Genomic DNA, 26261 nt, shown 5'->3' on the forward strand with positions numbered 1-26261 from the left:
CCAATTCCTACAAGACAGAACTGAGCCACGTCTCTACCCTCCAGCTTCCTTTACCGATTCTGACCCCAGCCAGCCCTCCCTAAGATTCTACGTCTCTTTTAGAGGCCACACAGACCTCAAAAGTATGCTCACAATTATGGGGGGTTAGTAGGGAATCCAGCAAGTCACAAGTTAGCATCAGAAAACAGTGAGAGTACTGTCCGTTTGTCCACAGGCACCTCTTCATAGTCATAGTCTCAGGTCTTTCCTCTGTCCCCAGTCTCTCAGCCACGTGGCCCCTTAAGCTCGGTCCTGCTCAGGCCAGTGCTACAAGGGCCACCCCACCCTGTGCGCCTGCCTGAGGCCCCTCAGCTTGACTTGTTCCCAGGGCTTTGCCTCAGGCCCCTCCACCACTGCCCTCCTCTGCACAGGGACCTCAAACCTGCTCTGCTTCCCGGCTCTTCCTTCTCAGGGCCCGAGATTCCCTTTTCCTTCTCCCGTGATGACTCTCTGGACCAGTGAGTGGCAAAGCTGACCGGTCCTCTCCTGAGCCCCAGGCCCTGCTGACTGCCCTCGCCAGCCATCTAGTGGGAGTTAGAAAGATGACGGATAGAAGACCCATGCGAAGTACTTTAATTTCACCTCAGTATTGTGCACTGACTAAAGTAGACTTATACTTTTAGATGTAATGTTTCCAACCCCCAAAGACAAAGATTGCAGTTCTAAAGATCTAAGACATAAAGGCCAATAATGTAACTTTAAAAAAGAAGTGACATAACATGATAGCCAACTTAACAATGGGGTTTCTGCATTGGAATCCCAAAGTAAGGCAGAATCTGCCGGCGTCGGAGCCAGATCCTCTGTAGGTATGCTAACGTAAGAGGACGTAGAAGACCCGTAAAGTCATGTACCGCTCTAGTATGTCATGGTTAAACGGAGTCTGTAAAGAAGGCTCAGGAGACATGGAGTGAGCACCTGCTATGTAGCAGACACCGGTCTTGGCGCTGTTTTCACAGTCGGGAAGGCCGTGTAACAAAGATAACAACAACAAAGAAGATGCCTTTCGATGATAGTAGGGAGGTAGGGAATGAACTCACAACGGCGCGGTAAGTACTGTGTAGAGACAGTAATCAGGGAAGGAATCCAAAGAGTGCCTGAAGGCCTCACAACTGCGGGTTTAAATTGGGTGGTCAGAGAAGGCCTCAGTGCGGTGGTGGCAGTTGAGTGGAAACAGACATAGGCCTGGGTACAACCCATAGGCCTATGTGGGGAAAAGCCTCCAGGCAGATCGTGCTGAGAGCCCAAAGGTCCTGACACTCGGCGACCACATACTCGGAGAACAGTGAGCAGGCCAGAGTAGGAAATGCTATCAAATGATGCGACCAGATTGTGTGGCATCTTAAAAACCACTGGAAGGACAAAGGGTTGTATTCTGAGACAATGAGCCAGGAGAGCCATTTGAGCAGAGGCATGCCCTTGGCTGACTCACCCTTTGAAAGAATCACTCTAGAATCAGGAACAAAAGTGGATTAGAAGATAAGACAGAAATAAGGAGACTAGACCAGAGTGTGTTGAAATAAGATCATTTCCCACTAGAAATAATTTCTCACTAGCAAATAAAAACTCCATGAAGAACAGATTTCTCTGAATTTTGTTTCTATCGATGACTACCCTAACCCCATCTGTAATGGTGCTTAGCATTCCTTAGGCCCTTTGTATTTTTAAACTATACGGTGGATTTTATAATAAGCGGATGATTGGTTGATGAAGGTAAGTGGTGGTGGTAGTACCAGGTGGTATAAAGTCGAGGTGTTAATGGGCAAGGTGGGCAAAAAGTGGTGCCTTTGATGCTGGTGTCTGCATGGCCTGCTCGTAGATTAGACATGGGGTGTGAGGGAATGGGAAACTCAAGGGTGGACTTGCTACCTCTTTGTGGGGGGAGCAGGATTTGGCACTGGATATTAGCAGTTTGAGATGAGTCCGAGACATCCAAGTAAGGAGGTTCTGGTTCTACGTAAAATAGAGCAGGCCCATCCAGTCTGCCTCTCCACTGCATGCAGCTGTCAGACGTGATCACTCTGTGTGGGACAACAGTTTGAAAACTCGTGAAAGTAAATAATAGCCTGCAGATTGGCGGCAAAGGAGGCCAGAATTTCAAGTACCACCAAACACCAGCATCTCCCAGCTGGGGTGCAACACCGTGCTGCTCTCTGATTATTCCAGATTTCTCTCTTTTTCCAGCACTTTAAATAGTAAGACAAATTTCTCCCCAGATTCTAATAGCCATCTCTCTGTGATGTCTTTATCTCCACGAAGTCACTTAAACTTCTTCACATTTTTTTCTTACATGCTACATTTGTAATGCTCTCGGAAATGAGCGCTCGCTCGCGCTCTCTCTCTCACTTCTTACAGGACTTAAAAAGCTAGGAAATATTCAAAAGAGAGAAAGAAATGTGAGTTCTTATCATTGTCAGTCATTTTTGTTTATTTGATTACCATTCAAGGTCTTTGTGATTTAATGTCCCTCTATTATTTTTTAATCAGGCCTATTTGAATTATAGCTTGACCAACAGTTCATGCTACAGCCAAAATGTGTAATTGTTCTTGCCTCGAAATTTCTTTTATACCCTTTGGTAGACCTCCCCTAAAACCCTGGCAATCTCTCATCTCTTCAATCTCTCTTGTCCAGAATAATACATATATACATTTACATATACATATATGTATATACATAAATATATAGAGAGAGCCATGCAGCATGTGACATTTCAGGTTTGATTACATACCAAATTAAAACCAAACTCACTGCCATCAAGCCGATACCAACTTATTGCGACACTGTTGGGCAGAACTGCCCCTGTGGGTTTCTGAGGCTGTCAGTCTTTATGGGAGTAGAAAACTTCATCTTCCGCTTATAGTTCTGAACTGCTGACCTTGTGATTGACAGCCCAAAATCAGTTTTAAATTCCGTGTACATGGTTTCTATGTGAGCACCTCATTGCTTGTTATTACTTGATAGTACTACAATGTTTAGATGCACCACAGTTTATCTATCACTTTAACAGTTGATATTTGGATTGTTTTTCGTTTGGGGCAATTACAGGGAAAAAAAACCCACTATAAATATTCATGTTCAGAGGTTTGTGTGAATATAGTTTTGATTTTTCTTGTATAAAAACCAATAAGAGGGATAGCTGGGTCATCCGGTAAATCTGTTGCATTTTATAAGGAGTTACCAACTGATTTTGAAAACAGCAATGCTGTTTTAAATTCCCACTAAGAGTGCGAGAGTTTGAGTTCCTTATGGCCTTGCTCCCACCACCCCACCTCCCCATTGTTAAGCGTCGTCCCGGGGGCACTTGGTGGCATGCGTGGTGCTGCTCATTGGTCTCCTTGGCTGATCCCTTTCTCCGTTTCTCAGCCATCTCTAGCTCTTCCTCCATGAAGTGGCTAAACCCATCATTTGTCCATTTTTTAAAATGGTGCAGTTTGCTTTTGAGTGCTTCATATAGTCAAGAACCAAATCTCATTCATTTGTGTATTTTCTAAATACTTTCTCCAAATAGGCTGCCTGTGTTTTCCTTTACAAAGAGAAGTTTTCGTTTTTAGAAAGTTCGGGTTATTTCATCTTTTATGGCTCGAGTTTTCTCTGTTAAAATACATTGGCCTACAGCAATGTTACATTTTCTCCTATTATATTTTGACATGTTCTACTACAGGTTGTTCCCTTAATCTATTATCCGTTGAGGTTACTTCTATGTATGGTATGGTGTCTAAAGTGTCCTCATTCTTTTGTGGTGGGTATTTAGTTGCATCACAACCCCACTTGGGCAAAAGATTAAACGCTCTTGCCAGCTATAGAAAAAAAGTCAATGGACAACATATGCATTCAACGATTTCAGAACTGTGTCCTCTTCCAGTGTTCGAGGTGCCTTTTCCCAATAGCGGATTGTTTTGATTGTTGTCCTACCTTCATAGTACCCCTGGAAATCTAGGAGTATGAGTCTTCTAACTCTGGCTACCTGGTTTCACTTATTTTTATACCTTGCTATTCTTTCAATATTTTAGAACCAACTTTTTTCCACACACACAAAAAAATCTTACTAGGATTTTGTTTGGGATTGTATTGATACTATAAAATCAATTTTGAGCAAATGGACAGCCCAACTATTGATTCCTCTAATCAATACACCTATACAGCTTTCTGTTAACAGTGTCTATTATTCTCTCAACTAAACTAAAAGAAAGCAAAAACTGAAATTGTAAAACTTTCAATATATTTGAGAAGTTCACATAGGATGAAAGTGGAATTTTTTTATCGTATAAAAGTTCAGTGGTAAGGAGCCTGGTGGCATCGTGGTTTCCTTTGGGGCCGCTAACTGAAGTTTGAAACCACCAGCCAGCTTTGCAGGAGAAAGACAGGGCTGTTTATTCCCGTAAAGCTCTAATTCTCAGGAACTCTCAGGGACATTCCCGTCCTTCCCCTCTGTCCTGTGGGGTCATTGTGAAGCCACATGGACTGATTAGCAGTGGGTATGACTTTTGGCTTGGGGAAGACAGTAGATCGTTAAAGTAATACAGTGTTGAGAATCCCTCGCCACCTGGGAAGCCATGAAGCTGCACATTGAGTTGCTGCATCGGAACAGTCCAGGTGCATCAGTGACATAACGTGGGAGTGGGGGCGGAGTCCATTGGTCATAAGGGAGAAGATCGGTAAATGGAACAATATCTGACTGGGAAACCCTTCCCCAGGGCCTGAGAGAGAGGGAACACATTTAGGATGGGTGAGTGCCATGGCCCCTGGTGACTTCCAGGTCTCAGACTCTCCTCCAGTTAAAAGGGTGGTTCCCAAACTTGAGCTTGCGTCAGAATCACCCGGGGGGTGGGGGGGTGGGGGAGACAGTTGCCACTGGATTGACTCTGACGCGCTTGGTGACTCCGGGTATGTCACAGTAAAACTGTGCTCCACGGGTCTGTCAATGACTGGTCTGTTGGAAGTCGATGGCCAGCGGCCAGCCTTTTCTCTGAGCTGCCTCTAGATGGACTTCAACCTCCAAACTTGTGGTTAGCGGCTGAGCAGGCTAACCATTTGCACTGCTCAGGAATTCCGGATCACCCAGAAAAACAAAGAGAGCACCTCACTGCATTCAAGTCGATTCCATGGTTCACCGTGATCGTAAGTAGGTTTCCAAAACTGTACATCTTTAGCAGCTCCGACAACCTGGCCTCTCTCCTACGGAGTGACTGGTGGTTTGAACCACTGACTTTGTGGTTCGCTTTCTGATGCTTAACCTGAGGCCACAGTACTCCCCCCCCAACCTAAAAACCAAAGAAACAAACAACTAACTACCATCAAGGGGATGCCAGCTCACATCGGCTGATAGGACGGAGTAGAAGTGCCGCTGTGAGTTTCCAAGACTGGGCCTCTTTACCGGAGTAGAAAGCTGCCTTTTTCTCCCACCAGGGCTCCTTAAACCACACAGGGGACCTCTTAGATCACAAAGTGTTCGTCTGTAGATTAGCAACCAAACACATTAGCTGTTCCCATCACCCACGGACTAGTTAAATCATGAAATATCCAATCAGTGAAATACTCTGTCACCATAAAAGGAATAAGGCATTTTTCTACATGTTGACATGGAATGATCTCCATTCCCAACAATCATAATGTAAAATTAAAAATACATGGTGCAATGTGTTCTTATTTATGTCTTAAAAGGGATGTGTATGCATAAAAATGCTTCTATATTATCAAAGAGCATCGGCTGCCCTTCAGAGGGGGCACTGGGAGTGGGGCAGGCTCTGGATGGAAAGGAAAATGACTCTTCATCGTATGCCATTATATATATGTATATATGAATGATAGGAAAATGATATAAATTTTTCAGATTTAATTTATCCCTGTTACATATTTCTAATTTTTTCCCACTGTTTTAAAAGAGCTCAGTCTAAATGAACAAAATCAGAAGCCCCATGGTTTCTCATTTTGACCCATGGTGTCTGGTGGAACCGAGGACAGGAGTGTTCTGGGGAGGCAGGCTGTGTCCTCACTGCTCGAGTTTCCCACTAGGTATGGAGCCTCGGGGCTCAGCCCCAGTAACTGGCAGCTGATGTGGAAAGGAAATGAGTGTTGTTGGTGAAAACAAGTTTACCGTGCTTTATGCGATGTTTCTTCTGCTTCATATCTGAGTTGGTTTACGAGCAGATTAATTTATGGACACATTATACGCTGTGATGCCCCCGTAAGCCAAACTCCACTGCGTGCCTTTTGGCCCAGTATGCCACTCTGGACCTCATAAGTCTTTCTAGAATCAGCTGACCCAAAGTGGCAATTAATTCCTCTTTGTGAGTTCTTAGTTTTTTAGAGTTTCCTTAATGAGTTTCCCTGAAAGGAAGCACTCTGAGTCTTGGAGGGTCCTGTAGTTGTAATTACCACTGTATTGTAACTTGGATACTCATGCAATAGCGGATCGTGATTCAGCAAAGGAAGGCTTTCAGAAAACTCCATCTCTCCTACCCAGAACAGCTCAGTGACCGCGTGAGCACATGGCGGGAGTCCACACTGCATTCTGAGCCCTGTGGCCCAGGCACTGACGCGGAGCGCTGACTGTGTGACTCGTGGGTGGTGTTTGGGGCCCAGCAACGCAGGACCGGGAGCTTCCATACCGCGTACAGCCTTGGCTCTCTGCGGGCCTCTGTTCTCGAGAGGTGCCGTGAGTCCCATTCAGCCCCCCAACAATGGGCCTGGCTTGTGACGGGTTTTCGTAAGCAGAGAGGAGTTTGGAAAGTTTCACTGCAGGCGTGTTGAAGGAACGCCACCTTTCTCCCGGAGAGCAGCTGGCGCTTACAAGCTGCTCGGCCGTGTGCTTTGCGTCCGAAGCTCATGCTACCGTAGAAAACGCACCTCTGTGCCAGTGTGTAGTGTGTAGTTCTGCATTATCGTTGGCAGACGTTTCATGTTTATCTTGGAGCATTTTTGTTGCCATTGAAAGTCTAGCCCTTGAGAAAAAAACATTTTTTTTCTTGCTTAGTAGATACTTATCTTTTTAAAATCATGAAACGCACGCAGCTAACGTCCTGTAAGCCTGTGCGGGTGCGAACCAGCCTGCCCACGAGCCCGCGAGGGGTATGTCGGCACCACCCAGCCCTCTCTCTGTTGTCGGTACTTGGCGTTTCCTGATGGAGAAAGGTCATTCAGGACAGCTGGGTTGAACTTCGAAATGGTGACCAGCCCAGACAGCCGAAGTCAGGGATGTGGTGGCCTTGACTCCTCTTGGCCCTCACTGGCTCCTCCCAGGTTCCTGATCCTGGCTCCCTGACCCCATGTAAGTCGCCTGGGCCCCAGGCAGATACAGTCAATTCTTGATTCGCTGCATTCATGGTGGGCGGAGGGCACATACAGTCCCACCTGATGGATAATCCAAAAGCCATTAATACTTGGCTTTGACATGCACTTAGTAATGTTTCAAATTGTGCTTACTTTCCTAATTATCTTGTGCAAATGTTGCCATTACTTGGCACCCCCTTAACTTGGTGAGGGGGGCGCAGAAAAATGCAACGTGACTGTGGGAAGCCTGGCTGACAGGATTGTTGTGGGTTTTTTTTTTTCAATCTATTAAATTTTTTGCTTTGGACAATTTCCATGTCCGTGATGGAGATTGTCAGTCTAACAGCCTGTCTAGGGCCTAGCACATTGAAAACACAGGAAGTACTTGTTAAATGAAGATCCCCCTGCTGTTCTACGTTGCAATCTTTTATGGCCAGACCAGGACCCAACACAGAAGAGAGGGAGTCATGGCCACAGAAGATGGCCACGACCTGACCGACACCCGTTTCCCGCCACCAAAAGGTCCACCCCAAGCATAGTGAAGATAATTGTTATCAGATCAGGGACATCTTCCCAGCATGGGGTGGGTTTACATGGCGTTAACCAGCTGACGCTAACCACCTGGCTTTATTCACTCAGGAATCATTCAAGAGGAAACGTGAATTCTTTAAAAATAGAGGATAATGCACTGAAGTAGGCAAAAGGAGGTGTGTGTGTCTTTAAGCAAACTACGGCTTTCGCTGGCAAGAAAGGCAGCTGAAACAGAACCAACAGTAATATGCAGCATGCCTTCTCAGGCTAGTGTCCATGGATCGCCTCATTCTAGGGTGGTTTATACATGAAGGGGATGTGGTTGTGTGTGGGTAGGGGGGGTAGGAGTGCACACATGCGTGTGTGTATTTTTTGAGAGAGAAAATCTACAATAAATTCTCGAGCAGTTCTGTGACCCCACCCTGGCAGTAGAGGTTACTGATCTTGTTACGTTATTTTCTACTTTTTAGGAAACTTGCCCTACCCCGCTCGTGCTTCGGGCTTTACACTCGGGTGACTCGTGTGCTGCCGTGGAGCTGAAAGCTATGCCCCCAGTATTTCAAATCGCAGCAGGGTCATCCAAGGTGTCTAGGTGGCAGCGGAGCTTCTAGCCCCGCAGTTCTCAGCCTGTGGGGGTCGAACGACCCTTTCCCAGGGGACCCGCCCGATTCATCACAGTAGCAAAATGACAGTGATGAAGCAGCAACGGAAATAATTTTACAGTTGGTGGGGGGGGTGCAACACAACATGAGGAACTGTATGAAAGGGTCACGGCATTCGGACGATTGAGAACCACTGCTCTAGACTAAGGTGAACTAGGAAGGAATACACGGTGATCTACTTCCCAAAATTCGCCACTGAGAACCTGATGCTGCTGCCGGCGCCGGGAGATGAGCCCTCCAGTTGAGAGATCATCCAAATGGGACTAGGGAAAACTGCCGCCTTAAAGCAGTCAACTTTAATGTCTTGAATTGAGAAATGCTCTCAAAGAACTTGATTTGCGGAAGCTGTCGAAAATGACATGGGCTACTTAAGGATGGATCCCAGGCATTGATGAGCAAAAGTAGACTGGTATTGGCCACCTTGAGTCAGATGGTCAAATGGTTATACTATGTCAGGAAGGATAAATTCAAGAGGAATGGCATCTCATTCATCATCAAAAAGAACATTTAAAGATGGAGCTTGAAGTACAGTACTGTATGTGACAGGAAAATAGCTACATGCTTAGAGAGAAGACCAGTTAATATAACTGCAGAATTCACATGTACTGTTCCAACTTACAGACTAACCACTAAAAGCACTGTGGAAGAAATTGCAGAATTCTATCAACTTCTTCAGTCTGAATCTGATCACGCCTGAAATCAAGATGCATTGATGGTGATTGTGATTGGAATGTGGAAGTTAGAAACAAAGAGGAAAAGCTCAGTAATTGGGAAATATGAACTTGGTAATATAAAGAAAGCTGGAGACCATGTGGTTAGAATTTTTCAAGACCAACAACTTCATTGCAAATACCTTTTTTTCGGCAACATAAGCAGCCACGATGCATGTAGACCTCACCAGATGGAATATGCAGAAATCAAATTAACAATAGTTTTATGAAGAGACGGTGTAGAAAGCAGCTCACTCAGTATCATTAGCCAAAACAAGTCCTGGGCCAATTATAGAACAAACCATCAATTGCTCAAATCCACAATAAAGCTGAAACACATTAAAATAAGTCTATGTGAACCAAAAAACGATCTTGCATAAATCCCAAGTGAATCTGGAGACCATCTTAAGAACAGATTTGATGCATTTAGCACTAAGCGATGTGTGGATAACATCAAGAACATCATGTATGAAAAACATGAAGGAAGTAAAGGCTCAATAAATGGACACGAAAGAAAACTCTGGAAAGCAAGTCAAAAGAGACTCTGAAATGTCCTGTTAAATGAAAAGTAGCTGAAGCAAATGGGAGAATTGATGAGGTCAAAAGAGCTGAACAGAAGCTTTCAAAGGGCAGTTCAAGAAGACAGACATGTCCAAAGACTTGGAGTAGAGAGCACAGGGAAGAACACACTCGGCCTATCTCAAGTGAAAGAATTGAAGGAAAAACCCAAGCCTTGAGTTACAATCTTAAAGGATTCCATGGACAAAATATTGAATAACTCCAGGGACATCAAAAGAAGATAGAAGTATACAGTCACTATATCAAGAAGAATTGGTCAACATTAATCCACTTCCAGAGGTAGCGTATGATCAAGAACCAATGGTCCTGAAAGAGGAAGTCCAAGCTACACTGAAAGAATGATTCAAAACATGTCTCCAGGAATGGATGCAATACCAATTGAAAATAGCTGCCTGGCCAACTGACCAGGAAAGATCTATATTTGTGCCCAGAAACAGATGGCCCAACGGAATATGGAAATTGTAGAACACCACCATAAAGATTACATGCGAGGAGCATTTTGTTGAAGATACTTCTAAAACAGCTGCAGCTGGACACTGACAGGGAACTGGCAGAAATTCACACTGGGTTCAGAAGAGGACGTAGAATGAGAGATACCATTGTATGTTGGCTAAAGTAGAGAATACTAGGAAGATGTTTACTCGTGTGTATGGATTATACAAACACATTTCACTGTGTGAATCATTATCAACTGCGGATAGCATTTCTAAGAATAGGAATTTCAGAACACTTCACTGTGCTTGTGGAACTCTGGACATTGACAATAAACAAAACAAGAAGATAACTGCATAGTTTGAAATTGGGAAAAGTGTTTGTCTGGGTGATACACTTTTACTTATTTATTTGTTCTCTATGCTGAAAAAATAATCGAAGCTGAACTATAGGAAAGAGAATGCTGTATCAGGATTGAAGGAAGGCTCATTAACAACCTATGATATGCAAATGACATAACTTTGCTTGAGGAAAATGAGGCACTTACAGATGTAGATCAAAAACTTGAACCTTCAGTATGGATTACAAATCAGTGTAAAGAGAATACCTCACCCATGGATCAATAGACAACATCATGATAAATGGAAACAAGATAAAAATTGTCAGAGTTTTCATCTTAATTGAATCCACAATCAACACTTATGGAAGAAGCAATCAAGAAATCAAATTATATATTCCGCTGGGTCAATCTGCTATACAAGATCTCTAAAGATGCCACTTTGAAAACTAAGGTGCACCTGGCCATGGTGCACGTGAAAATTGGACATTGAATAAGGAAGATGAAAGAATAATCAATACATTTGAATTGTGGTACCAGCAAAATATATTGAGAGTACCATTGATGACCTTGAAGGAAGATCCTTAGAAGCCAGGATGATGAGACATCTTGGTCTCTACTACTTCAGACATGTTATCAGGAGAGGCCACTGCCTAGAGTGGGACTTTGTGCTTGGTGTACAGTAGTAGTTGTTGTTGTTGTTGTTAGGTGCCGTACAACAGAACAAAGCATCACATTGTCCTGTGCCAAGCTCAAAATTATGTTAGAACTCATTGATGGAGCCACTGTGTCAGTCCATCTTGTAGAAGGTCTTCCTTTTTTTCACTGCCCCTTTACTGTACCAAGCATGATGCCCTTCTTGATGAATTTCTTCCTGTCTCCTGACAACATGCCCAAAGTACCTGAGACAAAGTCTGTCTATCCCTGGCTGTACTTCTTCCAAGACAGATTGGTTTGTTCTTTGGCAGTCCGTGGTCCTTTCCATGTTCCTAACCACCATCCTAATTCAAATGCGTCACGTCTTCTTCAGTCTTTATCCAGTGTCCAACTTTCACATGCATATAAGACCATTGAAATAGCACGGCTTACATCAGGTGCACCTTAGTCCTTGAAGTGACATCCTTGCTTTTCGAAACTTTTAAGAGGTCTTGCGTAGCAGATTTACCCAATGCAATGCGTCATTTGATGACTGCTGCTTCCATGAACATTGATTGTAGATCCAACCTAGACGAAAACCTTACCAACTCCCATCCTTTCTCCATTTATTATGATGGATTGGTCCAGTTGTGAGGATTTGGGTTTCTTTATGTCAAGTTACAATCCACATGGAAGGCTGCAGTCTTCAATCTCCATCAGCAAGCATTTCGAGTCCTCTTCACTTTCAGCACGCAAGGTGTGTCATCTGCATATGGTGAGCTGCCCTCTCATCCTGATGCTGCCTTCTTCTTCGACCATCGAGATTCTCAAGTTACTTGCTCATACAGATGGAGTAACATACAGATTGTAAAGTAGAGGGTTGGCAAAAAAAAGGAAGACCATGCATGAGCTCAAGCACAGCAGTTTTGAGGCTGCCCGTGTCATTCTGTGCACACGCTCTTTAGGATTAAACTGTGGATGACAAAGACATAGCATGTACAAAGAAGGAAGCAGAACCACCGCCTCTCAAACTGCTCAATGCTTAGACTCCAGTACTACCGGAAAATATAATTTGGAATTTCTAGTTCCTTGTTGGGTTAGACATTGTCTGAGAAACCAGGCATCTGTGTTGAAAGACTAAGTACACAATTGGACAGTCGCCAAACCATAGATGGCCATAGAACTCCGACCCACATAAGCATCTCACAAAGCCAAACAACAGTCTCTGCCCACAAAACTCGGCAAACAACTGTCAGAAATCAGTCCGCAGCTGTCAGTAGCCCAGTTATTCCCTGATTCCAACTCAGGAACCACCAGAGAAAGTCAACTCTGCTCCCGCTGTCAATCACGGAAGATGCGCCGCTGCTTCTTAGCTCACCACCTGCTTCCTCTTGCCAGCAACTTCCAATCATAACATACCTGTGTTATTTCCCTTTTTTGGTCACCATAAAGCTTTATCATTCCCCAACCTTGGCTGTGGGCCAAACGCAAGTGATGGTTCCAGACTCCCTTGCTTCAGCACGCTGTGGCTAAGCAGCCATTCTTGGTTCTCATTTGGGTGGCTGCCCTTCACTTCACTGTGTGTTTAGATTTGATACGTTCTGAGAAAACTCCGTCCCTCTGAAATCTCTCTTCCACCATGAAATCCTGAAGCTAGAAGTGATAACATTGAAGAGATCTCTCTTAGGTTTTAGCTTTTCATTTGTCCGGGAGTGTGGTTTTATTTTAGATTCATGTGTTATTTCAGAAAAGACAGTCAGAACCAGGTGAGTGAGTTGATCGTGCAGAACCTTGGAATGAGAACGGTTTGCAGATAACACAGATTAGATGACCACCCAACAGATGATGTTCAGCCTGGTCCCCAGTATGCCAGAGCTTCTGCGTGGCAGAATGTGAATGCTCTGTTTGGGCATGCCAGCATTGGGATTCTCTGCCTCGTGTGTGCATTTGCATCTCCTCATGGGTTCTTTCTCTGTGTACTTAGCTGATCAGCCATGTGCTACTCTGTTCCCACTCTCTCACCTTACCAGAGGCAATGAAGTCTCCAGAGAACCCTTAACTGAGGACCAAAGAAAGGGCCTCAGGTTTAAAGTGTCTACTATACCTCCAAATGAGGTTATCGTATATACTCGTGTATAAGCCAAGTTTTTCAGCACATGTTTAATGCAGTTTTTGTGGTAAAATGAGGTGCCTCGGCTGATATTCGGGTCGGCTTATACTCAAGTATATACGGTATGTAGAGACCATTGGTAGTAAATTTATGTATTAACAGTAATATTAGCCTCTAAAATATTCTTTTGTAACCTTTATTTTGGTTGTCTTTGTTTTCTTTTTTTAATACATTTTTAGTTTGGGGGGTTTGTTTGTTTGTTGTGTAATTAGAGTGGCCCATTTTCTCCCAACTTTTGAGAGGCCTTCTCCCTCAACTCCATACCAGTCACTTTCCTGTTGGACGTGTGGTAGGAGCCCCGGTGGCAGAGTGGGTTACACAGTGGATTAACACATTGCGTTAACTGCGAGGCCAACAGTTTGAAGCGAGTAGAGGCTCCATGAGAGAGAAAGATGAGGCTTTCAACTCCTGTGAAAAGTTAGTCTCAAGGAATCACAAGGCCAGATATACCCTGTCCTGTTGAGTGACTGTGAGTGAGCCATCGGCTCACTGGCGGTGAGTTTGAGTGAATAGCCCTCCATGAACGTCTATTGCATGCTGTGCTTTGGGACCGCTACAGTAAGTCAGAGCCAACCAGTCATTTCAGCATTTCCTCTCCTTTCGGAGTATCCTTTTACATGGATGGGTTTAGAAATGAACAGGTGTATTCAAAATACAGGTAGGGGACAGACACCTGTCATCTGATCTAGTACTTCTCAAATTTTCACTTTCATGAAAGATGAAGAAGTCCCATTCAGCAAGCTTGTACTTGGGAGGGGAGGCAGAAAGTGGGGGGGAGGGGGGTCGATATTCTATATACCTACCCAGCTTTCTGCTCCTGTAAAGAGTTACAGTCTTGGAAACTCTCAGGGGCAATTCTACCTTGCCTTACAAGGTCACTGTAAGTCAGCATTGACTTCGTGGCACTGAGAATTTACTCATGTGATAGAGGTAGTCCTAAAAACACCTTGAGTACCAAAGTCTTAATAGACCATATACTGTGAACTCAGGACCAAGGGACATAAAAGCCATGGCTGATCATGGAGTCAGGGTTTAGGAAATGGAGGAGGAAAGTCCATGAAGGGTTAAGGAGGTCTTGATTTTATCCTGCATGGATGTGATCACTTACAACTTCGAATGTATGCCTAGGGGTCCCTACAAGAACAACAACAATGAATCCAAGGGGAAAGTTTGATGAGCATCTAGAAAGCTTGAGAAAGATCCAAGACGTAAGCGCCCTAGTCAAAAACTAACCCGTGTAGGGAGGAGGAATTGTATAGGTTCATAAACATTCAGTCAGTCCCGGCGCTGTGGCAGACCCCAGTCTAACCTCAAGGGATTTGTGTTCCGCTGGAGAAAGGAGAGAAACCGAAACAAGCTAGCAGTCCCAACACCTGGGATGTGCGTATCACTGGGGTCACCTCTGGCACAGACACCTGGGAAGCAGTGACACTGATTACTGCGGAGCCTCCAGAACAGGAGGCCCAAGTGAAGTGGCCTGGCCTCTGAAGTGCCAGTGAAGGAAACGCAGCGGGCACTTACAGCTCTGCATCAGAGACGGGAACAGCCCGGGGGACGGGAGATCACTGCTCCCTAGTTCTTTTTAGGCACAGGGTCCGTCTGACCTATGGCCGACCTGTCGATTTTGGCCTCTTCCTTTGCATAGCAAGAATTCCATTTTCTCTGTTGGTACCAGAGTTAAGACTGATTGCTTATGGAAACAGAATGACTGTGGTCCAAACGAGTCTGCAAGTGGTGCAAACCGTTAAATATTCAATAGCTAGCTAACAGGTTGCCAGTTCAAATCCACAGAGAGACCTTGGAGTAAAGTCCCGGAAAATTCCATGCGTAGCCATTGAAAACCCCACGCTTCTCCTCTGACGCTTACGTATGCACCATGAGGTGTATCCACGTGGCTGCAACTGGTTCTCCTCACCTCACCCCTGAATCTCAGAACAAACCAAACAAATGGCCATCAAGTCAACTTCTGACTCACGATGACCCTATCAACCAAAACACACAGTCATTGGGTCGATGCCAACACTGCAAGGGAGGGTCAAACTTTCTCCTGAGCGGAGACTGTCACACACCTCACAGGAACAGACAGCCTCAGCTTTCTCCCAAAGAGCGGCTAGTGCTTTCAAACTGCTGACCTAGTGGGTAGCAGCCTAACCCATGAGCACCACGCTACCAGGGTTCAAAGTAGGTCCTGACAGTCCTCAACTTAGTCTTATCCTTCGTGTGCATAGTGAGGCATAGAAGTGAGCTGGATTTCTGCACATCAGTCTGAAGTGTTACTCGATTAGGTAAAGATCGCAATGCTGTTTAGTCTCTGATGGATTCAAAAAGAACATCTCGTCTCCAAGTCGTGCTTTTGTTGGGTTTTCGGAGGAGTCGGAGATTAGGGGATAGGAGCAAGTATTTTCAGCAATTCTCTATTCCTTTAGAAGACTGATTTCACCCCCTTCCCTTTCTTGAAACCCATTTACAGACTTTCTAAAAGTAAAACTTGTGGACAATAGTACTAAAACCTAGTGTTCACAGAGCCTCAAATTAATTTTCCCAGCAGTGCCGCCAGCCGCACTTCCATTCTTCCTGCGTCACTCATGGGCAGGAAGGCTTCCTCCACCGCTTTCCCCAGAAGCTGATGGCCAGCCACTCAGAGCTACAGTGAGCACCGAGACACTGGTGGCACAGGCCAGCAGGAGTCGCAGAGCAAGCACTTTCTCCTCCCCTAAATTTATCTCCGAGTCTCTCCACCTTTCACTGTCATGATTGGAACTCACTGGTGAATCGCACATCCTGAAAGTGCTCTCCTTGAAGTAGCGTGCATGCAATTGAAAAGTAGCAGGCAGACTCCTAAACGGAGTGGGGCGGGGCAGAGGGGGCCGCTGTTCCAAGGGTTCCATGGCTTCAAGATAGCGTTGTCACCTCTCTGTCCGATTTCTGTATGACCTTTGTCGATCTCTGGAAGAGCACAGCGACGCGAGGCTCTGCTTTCCACTCAGACTATTTTTGCAGAGGGCGGACTACAGTTCTGACAAAACAGCTTCAAACACTTGCCAAAGGGAATAAATTACAGTAGGAATGGGGGATAATTATTAGGAACTTATTTTTGGAATAAGAAACCTTCCTTAATAAAAGGCTATGTACTGCCCTCTCAAAGGAGCAGAGAATTTTCTCCTGAAGTCAAAAATAGCACTCTTCATAGTTCGGGAACATAGCCTGTAGGGGTCAAGTTAGGTTTGCGCTGCGTCCCCAGAAGGCCACAGTCAAGCTGGACTTCACCCGTGGGTTCCAAAGGCAGTGTGGAAAGCGAATTTGAATCTTGTACACACATCACTCCATTGATGGATATACGAAGCAGAGTTTTGATGGCCTTCAAGAACTGAAATACTTCTATAAGACATGTTTAAGAAGGCCTAACGGAAGCAGTTGACCACATACAAATTAAACAGCTTCACCATCTTCCAATGATGTATCCTGTCAGAGCCTTTAGAATAATAAATTAGAACAAATTTTTTTTTTCTTTTGCTTCTACCTTCTGTGGCTTTGCTCTTGCAAGGAAGGTAGAATTAAAGATGCGACCCTGGTGAGCCTCGTTATGGAAGCGTCACGATCTGGTTCCAAGTATCAGCTGGTGTTCAGAGTCAGTGTGGAGGAACCACAGAGAGCCCGCTAGAAGAAGGCCCTAAACCCTGTCAAGGCGTTTCCAGCCACGAGATGAGCACGCTCCACTTGCGTTTGTTTCCTCTAATACTGGCACGGGCATTAGATTCGGCGTTTGTTGGTTTTCGCTATCGGGCATGGATTAAAGACTGCTTTGAAATCTACAAGTATAAGGCAAAGCAAGAGGAAACACTCCTGTACATTGAGCCCAAAGCTCACCCAGCTCTTTTGTGTGGCAGTATCCTTGCCCAGTGCGGCCCCCTCCTTGATCACAGGTCACGTGGCACAAGGCTACCCATAAAGTGGACGTCCTTGTCTTGTTGGTTCGGTTCAGTTGAATACCGCCTTTCCACACTTCTTGTTCTGGGAAGGCTGCTACAGCCATGTGTCACTAAGGAGCCGTTAAAGGAAAACAAGAAAGGAACACTTACTCTACATTTCTTTCTCCAGACGCAGTGTACGACAGCCACGCTGTGCTAAAACTATGTGTGTTTAAGCCTCAGTCAAATTGGTCATTTTCATAAACTGATTGGTAAAAATGGATTTCTCTTGGTGTTTCCATGTCATTCACCAAGCAATAACACCATCAGGAGTTACTGACCCCCTGGGAGTAGCAGCTTAATTACACAGAAATTTAAAATCGCGAGCAGTGGTGTAAGTGCAGACTTCGAAACTGCCCTGCCGTTGGTGGTTTATTATTAAATGTAAAGCCTCAGATGGTCTTTTTTTGTTTGTGTAGGTTTTAATTACTACGTAGGCCTGGTAAAATATGAATTATTATATTATCACTAGTGATAAAACGTGTATGCTTATGAGCATATAATCTGCAGGTGTAGCTTACAGAAAGCAGGACTAGCAGTGTCTGCCAATTAAACTGAAGCTATCTTTAAGGGAGGAAAAAAGGTTTAATGCTACCCTTCAAGGGAACTTAAACCCTCACTAATATTTTTAACTGCACTGAAAATGTATTAATCATAGGAGTGACTTTTTAAAAAAAATTTTAATAAGACCTCACTTCTTCGAGGAAGTTTTTCCTTTCTAAGAATACAGATGCTTCCTGAAAGAATGTGTTGTGGTAACTCATTCCATAAAAGACTGGATTTTCCCTGAGCTTTTACTTTTTAAAATTTTAATTCATCTAAGAAAATCCAAAATAGCACAGGAAATTTTGTCTGCAGTGAATATATGTATGAGCTGAATCCAATTGGGATAAAACTGATTAAATTATTGATAAGGGCATTGTTGGTCTCACAGCATTCCATTAGTCATACAGCGCTTCTTAAATAGTTCCAGGATTTGGCCTTAATTTTCCTGTAATTGCGTACAGCATAGAAGAAACTATATTTTGCTTTAATGTAATATGCCTGCTTGTACAACTTATTAACCGTCTTATGTAAAAGAAACGTGATAGGCATCTTTTTTTCTCTTTTTTCCTAAGTGTTTCTGCTTTTGGGATGTGTGTTTGTTGCCACTTCCAGAACTATCTTTGAGTGACCCCTTGCAATTTATAGCTACACCTCTGTGTCTCCGTAGCATGACATGCAGCTTTCCAGTGTCTGAAAAGTACTTTGGTAAATACATAGTACATGTAAGAAAGCACATACACCTCTTCTCGCAGAATGTTCTGGATGGTCTCTTTCTCTAAATCTCTCTCTCTCAGAGAGTGAATGAATGTCTAATCCTAGTCTTTGTCCTGAACTTATTTAGCAGTGCACTTGGCCAGGTGAAACTTCAAGAATGAAGCGCACACCGTGGATTATAAATTAAATTTAAAAGTGCCGAAGGTGTACATGTTGTCCAATTTTGAAGATGTTAAATCTGTGACCACGGGGAGCTAGAGGGACAGGAAAAAGGCCCATTACATCGTTTTTCAGGGTAGATTATGAGGCGTCTGCCGTTGCCCCCCTGCCAACGCTGCAGGAACGATGGCTGTGTGAACGCGTCTACAGCGTCAGTTTTTGAAGCTCAGCTAACAGCAGCTCAGTCAGCAAGAAGGAGACACGAAAAGGCGTAAAGTTTGAACAATAACTGGCATTTTGTTACAGAAAAATGGACATGGGCATATGTGATTTCTTGTACACAAAGCTAGTTAAAAATAAAAATTGTTCCCCACCTTCTGGAAGCAATATGCTAAAACCAAAGATGTAATTGTCCATAGGAAAACAAAAGGAATCTGAGCTGTATTCACGCCTGAGCTTACGTAATAGCCTTCTTAAGCATTTTAGTCATTGATCGATTTTTCTTTCCGTTCTTCCAGGTGAGTAACTGGGAATGCGCACATTCGGTTTCAGTTGAGAATGCAGATAGATGTATCAATTAAAAGTCCTTTTAAATGGCCCCCAAATGGCTCCGTCCAGGGTTATTGGTTTGTTGCTCCCCAGACACTATTTGCAAGAACAAGGAACTCTTTGTAATGAAAGAAGAGCAACCTTTTTCAAATGTAGAAATATTTTTGTGCTTCTGAAAATGTAAATCCTAGCACTTTTAATTTGAAAGAGTTTGAAGTGTGCAAAAGTCATGTTTTTTCCCAAGACGCACGAATCCAGGCATGTCGGGCGAAAACATGGATTTCCTTCCGCGCTGCTCCTCGGGTGAGGAGGAGAGGGAGACTGGCACAGGACAGAGCAATTGCCAGGGCTGCTCCAGCAGTTTCCAAGACATCGCACCACCCCCCAGACCAACTGGGTATCCTAAAATCTGGTTGAAAATTCAATCAAAATATTCTGTAAATTAATCCGACATTAAGAATAAAATAATTTAAAATACTTGATCACGTTTCCAAGTCCGATGTAATGCCTGCGTATGATCTGTCCAAGCTTCCTCTATCCCTCTGTAAGGGTAACACTCCCTAAAAAAAGTATCTGATTTTGTTTGTTTCTTCTTTTCTTTCGATCTCACTTTAACCCCATCAGTGGCTCTTCTTTGGTTTCAAATTTAGTTTTAAAAAAATCAAGAATATCTCAACTACTTTTTAAAGAGTCTCTTCTCTGCTGTACTATTTGGTGATCCTATGAATGTGAAATGTTTTCTTCTTCGCTGTGTGCCAGAATCACTCCAAATTCTCTCAAAGTTCTGCGGGAGAGAGGCTTACACAAGGACATTCGCCCCAGGTTACATAAAGCCAGAAGCAAATAGATACAAGTAGTTCAGATGGAAGTATTTTAATTGCCTTATAAGATTAGATACAAATTACCTTATAAGATTAGATACCAATTAGTTGCATTTACTGAAAGTCACTATTTTAGACATTATTATATAGATGCGTTATTTAGTAGCTATATTCGCTGTCTGCGTCTGCCTTGTGGAATTAGATGTCTATTTTCTGGCCATTGAAGGGAAGTATGTGTTGAAAACCTCCCTAGAAAGGTTACCTCTCTAATTGGCTATTCTAAAGCTAAAAATCAGGCATCGCTGCATGTTTCATTTGAACATAAACGACTATACTTCACAAAAATATCTGTTTTCACACCACCCCCACCCTTTAACTAGAAAGCCGATTCTTAAATAGGAGTAAAATATCAGGATCCATTTTTCCCCAAGTCTGGGATGTAGTTTACCGTGTAAACATTTACAAAAGGCCAGTGAACAACAACAGAGGCGCTCTCGGCGTGCCTTCAGTCAGGATCATGAAACGTTGACAACTCTCTCTTTAGCACATTAGGTCACTTAGGAGACGTCTAGCACACCACGAAACTTTCCCTTCCTCTTCCTCCTGCTTTGGATTTATGAGTCGTATGACATCGGAATGATTTCCAGCATTTTGTAGTATAGAACGTGTGTTGTACTTATAGGAATAAACTTCCGTGACTGTGGCCTAGTTAGAGAATTATGAAATGAAGTTCAGTGCTTAAAACTGTGGACTTCGCCCTTATTGTGCATTGATGTGTAGTAGCCTCTGTGCCCAGTTTGGTAAGTGGCAGCATTTTCAGTTACGTGAGCAAACTGATCACTCTCAGCATTTCTCTCACCAGACTGCTTTCTGGATTTTGGTCTTGTCTCTGCAGACGGTGGGTGCGGCTGCTGTTTGGACGCGAGTTTCCTCTGCAGGATCTCCTGGTGGTCTGGGACGCCCTGTTCGCAGATGGGCTCAGCCTGAGTTTGGTCGATTATGTCTTCATTGCCATGTTGCTCTACATCCGAGATGCCCGTAAGTGTACCACTAGATGCACTCCACGAGATGGTCCTCTTTTTTCTTTTTTTTCATGATTTACCTTTTAAATTGTCTTTTATCCTCCTTAAATTTTTCTAGTAGGCGGTATGTAGAAACGTAAAAGGAACATACTAAACATCTCTGTAACAGTTAACCATGTACATGTTTGAAAACGTGGGTGATTTTGTCCGGAGAGAATTGAAATATTCCTCAGAATCATTTCTCCTAAAGACTTTTACTCCAGCTTTAATCTCCTCATTACACACATTTGTGAAAAACACATCTATACGCCAGGGTTTCAGACATGTTTAGAGCTCCACCTTCTGACAGGTAGGGAATATTCAGGGCTGTTCATTGAGAGATCGGTACTGCTTTTAGAGTACCAACACTTTACCAACCAAAAATAAATTCTTCATTCAACGACAATTTGCTACTTATCAGTTTATATCCTTGCAGAATGTACTCCGCGATGCATGGTCTAATACGAGGTGTATTCTCATCTCCTTGGAGCTAGCTAACGGCACTCGCCTTAGGCTGAAAGTCCGTTTGTAAGCCTTCTGAACACTCAGATCGTCCTCAGCTTGAGGAAGCTATCAGAGCCTGCTTTAAAATTTCAGAATAGAACAAATTGTTTGCCTCCTCAGCCCAATGGTCACAGCTCACAAAACAAGATTTGTAAATCAAAGTATAATTAGGAACGTTGACGCAAAGTAATTGGCGATTTAATTAGGAAATGGAAAACTTTCATAAGACGCGACTTTGTCAGAGGAACATACGTGGTTTGGGGCCGTTTATAATCCTAACTCTTAGATCGTCGCGTGGCTCTCTTACTTGATCACTGAATGCCAAGTTGTGCCAGATGCTCGTGCGATGCCTCTGGTAACACTGGGATTCTTTAACGTTTTTATATTATACTTTTTAATTTCCAAAAACTGTGCCGAATGAAAAAGTGGCAGAAGCAGCACATGCCTCGAAGGTCACATCGCTGGGGTTGGGGAGACAAAGTGAAAACGTCCTTCCTAGCACAAACCTCTGACGTGGGAATCAAAGTGGAAACATCTGGAAAGTGGATACTTTTGATGGATACTAGATGTTACAATATGTGGTGTTAATTTCCCATTATCAAGTTGTATGTTCTTAAAAACATAAATGATAAACAAAGAGAATGAGAAATGCCTCTTAGTGGAAAACAATTACTTTTAGATAGTCTTTTTGCAAAACCTGCCAAATCCAACAACGGTTGAACTATAATCTGATTTCTGTAATCCTAAACAGTTAACCTTTTGCCCTGACCCCTGTACATCGCAATGATACATATTTCTTCATTCACCTATCTGATCACCTATGCTGAGATCTATTATTTAAATTAATTTCATAGAACATCCTAAACTGTTTTACAGTTGAGGCCCTCCCAGATGAAAAGTCCTTTTACTTAAAACTTTATTAAACGTGGGAAAATGTAGAGGTAGGGAAGATGTTTATTTGGTCCAACCGATTATTGGACCTAGAACAGTCTCTCGTAAGAGAAGTAAAAGAGTAACTGTTCACTAGAGATTTGAGAGGCGCTGTCCCCTGTCCTTCCACACTCACCAGCCGTAACAGCCGAGGGATTCGGAACCATGGGGGAGACATGGACAAGGTGTTACGGAAGGATGGGCAGGAAACACCCCACCCACACCCCGTGTCACTGTGAGCATTGGAGAAGATGGTACAGTTATTCACAATCTAATAAGGGCTTTGAGGCAGAGGAAACAACATGGGGGGAAAAGACGTGTTTCTCAGAAAAGCTTAATGAGGGAAGGGGTGTAAGTACATGTGTTTCTACACACTATGCTGAACGTTCTTAGAAGAGGGTCCTGATCTTCTCCCAGACCCTGACTTTATGGGGCAGATGTGGAAGCCCCTGCCACTGAAATGAATGGACAATCACAGGCACTCAGTCAGATTACATACTGTTACCGTCTCATGTCATTTTTAACACCCGTATTACAGTTGCTTATGTATACCTTGAACAGAGTTTCTTGCTCTTTGAAAAAAATTCAGTTAAGCATGATATCTACTGAATAGCTATCTTATCAACACAAATTCTTTATCCGAGATCATGGAGCCCAGCCACCTTGTACAGAAGTGATGGAAACCAGCGTGAGCCACAGGGTGTGCTGGGCTTCCCGCCTCCCAACAGCGCCACCCTCCCCGGACACCTGCCTTGAGCTTACCAAGTACAATTTCACATTGGTAATAAACCGGACCTGTGAAATGATCAACTAACAGTGCTTTGAAAGAAAATGTCACTCTTTCCAAAAAATACAATGTTTCTGAATAGAATTATTGCCAAACTTTTAATCAAACGATAAGCCTTTTCACTTTTATGTGCTTTGAAGAAGTGCTAGTTGAAGCCTGTGACTTATGTGGATATTATACAGGCAATCCCTACATTAGAAATAAGGTCACTTCCATTGTGTGTCTGAAAGGCAACCTTGTAGGTTACCTGGAACAGGTGTACCCATTTCTTATTTTGCTTTACCTAAGGGTTAGAAAGTGCCCTAGTGACATCGCAGGTTAAGCATTGAGCTGGCTCAAGGCAGGGTTCGTGATATAAACCCACTTGCCGCTCAGCTGTTCAAAACCATCAGATGCTCCCGGGGAGAAAAAGACTGATCTTTCCAGTCCCATAAAAGAGTTAGTCTGAGAAACCCTCAGGGGCAGGTCTACCCTGCCTCACATGGTGCTTCCAAGACAGCGCGTGAGTAAGGTTGAGGTGGTCTGCTGCCCCAAGGAAGGTGTACCTCTCGGAAACCCCAGGATCATTTCTGCTCCTTCCTTTTGGGTTGCTGTGAGTTCCAATCGACTTGCGGGCAGCAACGTTGAGTGCAAGAAAGGAGACACTGTGGGCTAGGGCTGCACATCACCAGGCGGGTGGTTCAATCCCACTCCCACCGGCTTCTTCTGCGAAGAACGACTGTCTGCTCCCATAGAGATTTACAGGGTTGGAAACCTGATATAAAGTCACTGTGATCAACAGTCTACCGATGTGTGGTGTGTGGTTTAGGGCAGGGAGGAGCCAGAGCTGTGGGTTTCCGTGATGGACTGCCGACTGAGAGGTCGGCAGTTTGAACCACCAGCAGGTGAGGCGGTCTGTAAAGATTATAGGCTCAGACCCCGAGGAGCAGTTCTGCTGCCCAACCGTGTCCCTGTGAGCCGGGACGCACTCAGTTGCCACGGCGGTGGGTAGTGCTAGAAAAGGCTCAGAGCCTTTCCGTGATTGATGGTGAACCTGCGCATCCCGGTAAGTGACCGTGATTGTGGTGAATGAGTTGTTCTTAGTCGAAATTGGTTCAGTAGATTCAAAGTGAGGGTGGATTTGCATGACATTGAAGGGCAAGCACGAGCGGTCTATGCACTGGACTTAAGTGATTTTACTGTCCACCAAAACAAGAGCTCTTCCAAGTGTCTGTGGGTGGCCATCTTCCCCTCACCCTCCCTTAACCGGCTTGCTCTGGACTGTAATTCACTGTGGTGGTTCTTGTCTCACCTGGGTCCACCTGCCTAAATCTTGACTGCAAATGTTTATACCGGAGCCCATGTAGTCTCTTCCCAAACTTTCCCAACCCTCATTTTTGCCTTGGTGTGAGATAGAAATGCCCTAGTTCTTCAGCTTGTGCATGTTAGTAGATCGCAAATTCCTCAGTTCCTGAACCTATCTGATAATTTTTCTGTAAACCTGACAGCATCAGGGTCTTCGCGCGCACAGTCAGCACTGGGGTGACGGGAGACGGGGTGCTCTGGGACAGATACCTGGTTGCATTGGTGCCTCAGGACATGGCGTCATTCTGGCTGACAGAAAAGCAGCACAAACAAGTTCTTTTTGTTTGTTTGTTAATACATTTTTTCAGTGTTGCTTTTTCACAGAAAGCATTGCCTACTTTGCAAATTATCTAAAAGTTTCACCCCTTTAGTGACTCAAATTTATTTTGCTTTTTATTATTATCAAAAGAAAAACATTTTCTCTAATTTGCAATGCAACAGACTTTTTATTTGTCTTGTCAATTGTATTAATAGCTAAAACACTATAATCCAATCCATTTAACGGTAGAGTTTTTGACCCAGAAAATATCTTTCAAATGCTTATTTTATTATTTTTTTTTTAAATTCACTTTCTCCCTGAACATTTTGTAAATGAAAAAGTTTCCTGCTTGGCATGTCTGCCCTACCTTTGCTTTATTTTATACTGTTCTGTTTTTTCCAACCGGCACAAACAAGGGACAGCACTATCATTGTCCTGTTTTCCACACCAGTCCGCAGTGGCAGTGGCCTCTGTTGGCTTGGGAAGGGTGGGGCGAGGTGGGGAGCCATCCCTGCTGATTTCGCTTTCGATCTCGGCTTATTTTTCAGCCACTACTTCTCCGTCTGCCCGTCTTTCCTTCTGTCGTACCACAGAATTTCTCTTTCTCAGTTTTTCTGTTAAGAACACATTCTCCATTAGACTGACGTTCAAATGCAGTTTATGTGACCAGCGCATTGAATGTCTGTCTTTTGTGGACGAGTTTTACATAACTTCAGTGCCTAGAAATAATGACCCTTTTTTTAACTACATGGTAATGTCCCAATTTTTTTTTAATAAAAACACAGACTGTGGTCTTATTTTTGAAGGAATGCTTAAGCACTTCCTACGTGCCAATTCTCTTCCCTCTAAGACATAGAACGTTACTAATATGTGTTATGACTCTCTCTGAGATGGACCATTTTAATCCCAAACGTCCTGTTTACTACTTTGCATGTTAGTCTATCTTTAACATGTTCGCTATCAAAGGCTGATGTAGCACACTGTCTTATTAGCCCCCTTAAATCCTATCCTGTCTTCATATTAATACTTGGTATCCAGTTTGTGCCCGCCCCCTCTCCCAGGCCAGATGCTCGTCGTTCCATGTCCTTGCTCCCAGCCTGTCTTGTCCCAGTTTCATTGGCCCCAGGAAGCAGCACAGCCGATGAGCCCAGGGGCTCGAGGACGTCTCTTATGGGGGAAAGGCAGCAAGGTTGCACGGAATCTATCCCAAGAATGTCTATGCATCTGCTGTTGCCTAATGAGAAGGCAAGAGGTCC

General features: G+C 43.9%; 1 protein-coding gene across 1 annotated transcript in view; it reads left to right on the plus strand.

Annotated features, from left to right (window-relative positions):
* The window catches only part of TBC1D5 (TBC1 domain family member 5), a 330505-nt gene that overhangs the window by 166176 nt on the left and 138068 nt on the right, over positions 1 to 26261 (plus strand). Inside the window, exon 12 of the mRNA XM_075547174.1 lies at positions 21016 to 21158. Coding sequence (XP_075403289.1) covers positions 21016 to 21158 — 143 coding nt within the window. The remainder of the gene's footprint in view (positions 1 to 21015; positions 21159 to 26261) is intronic.

Source organism: Tenrec ecaudatus, chromosome 4 (assembly GCF_050624435.1).
Source record: "Tenrec ecaudatus isolate mTenEca1 chromosome 4, mTenEca1.hap1, whole genome shotgun sequence".
Classification (NCBI taxonomy): domain Eukaryota; kingdom Metazoa; phylum Chordata; class Mammalia; order Afrosoricida; family Tenrecidae; genus Tenrec; species Tenrec ecaudatus.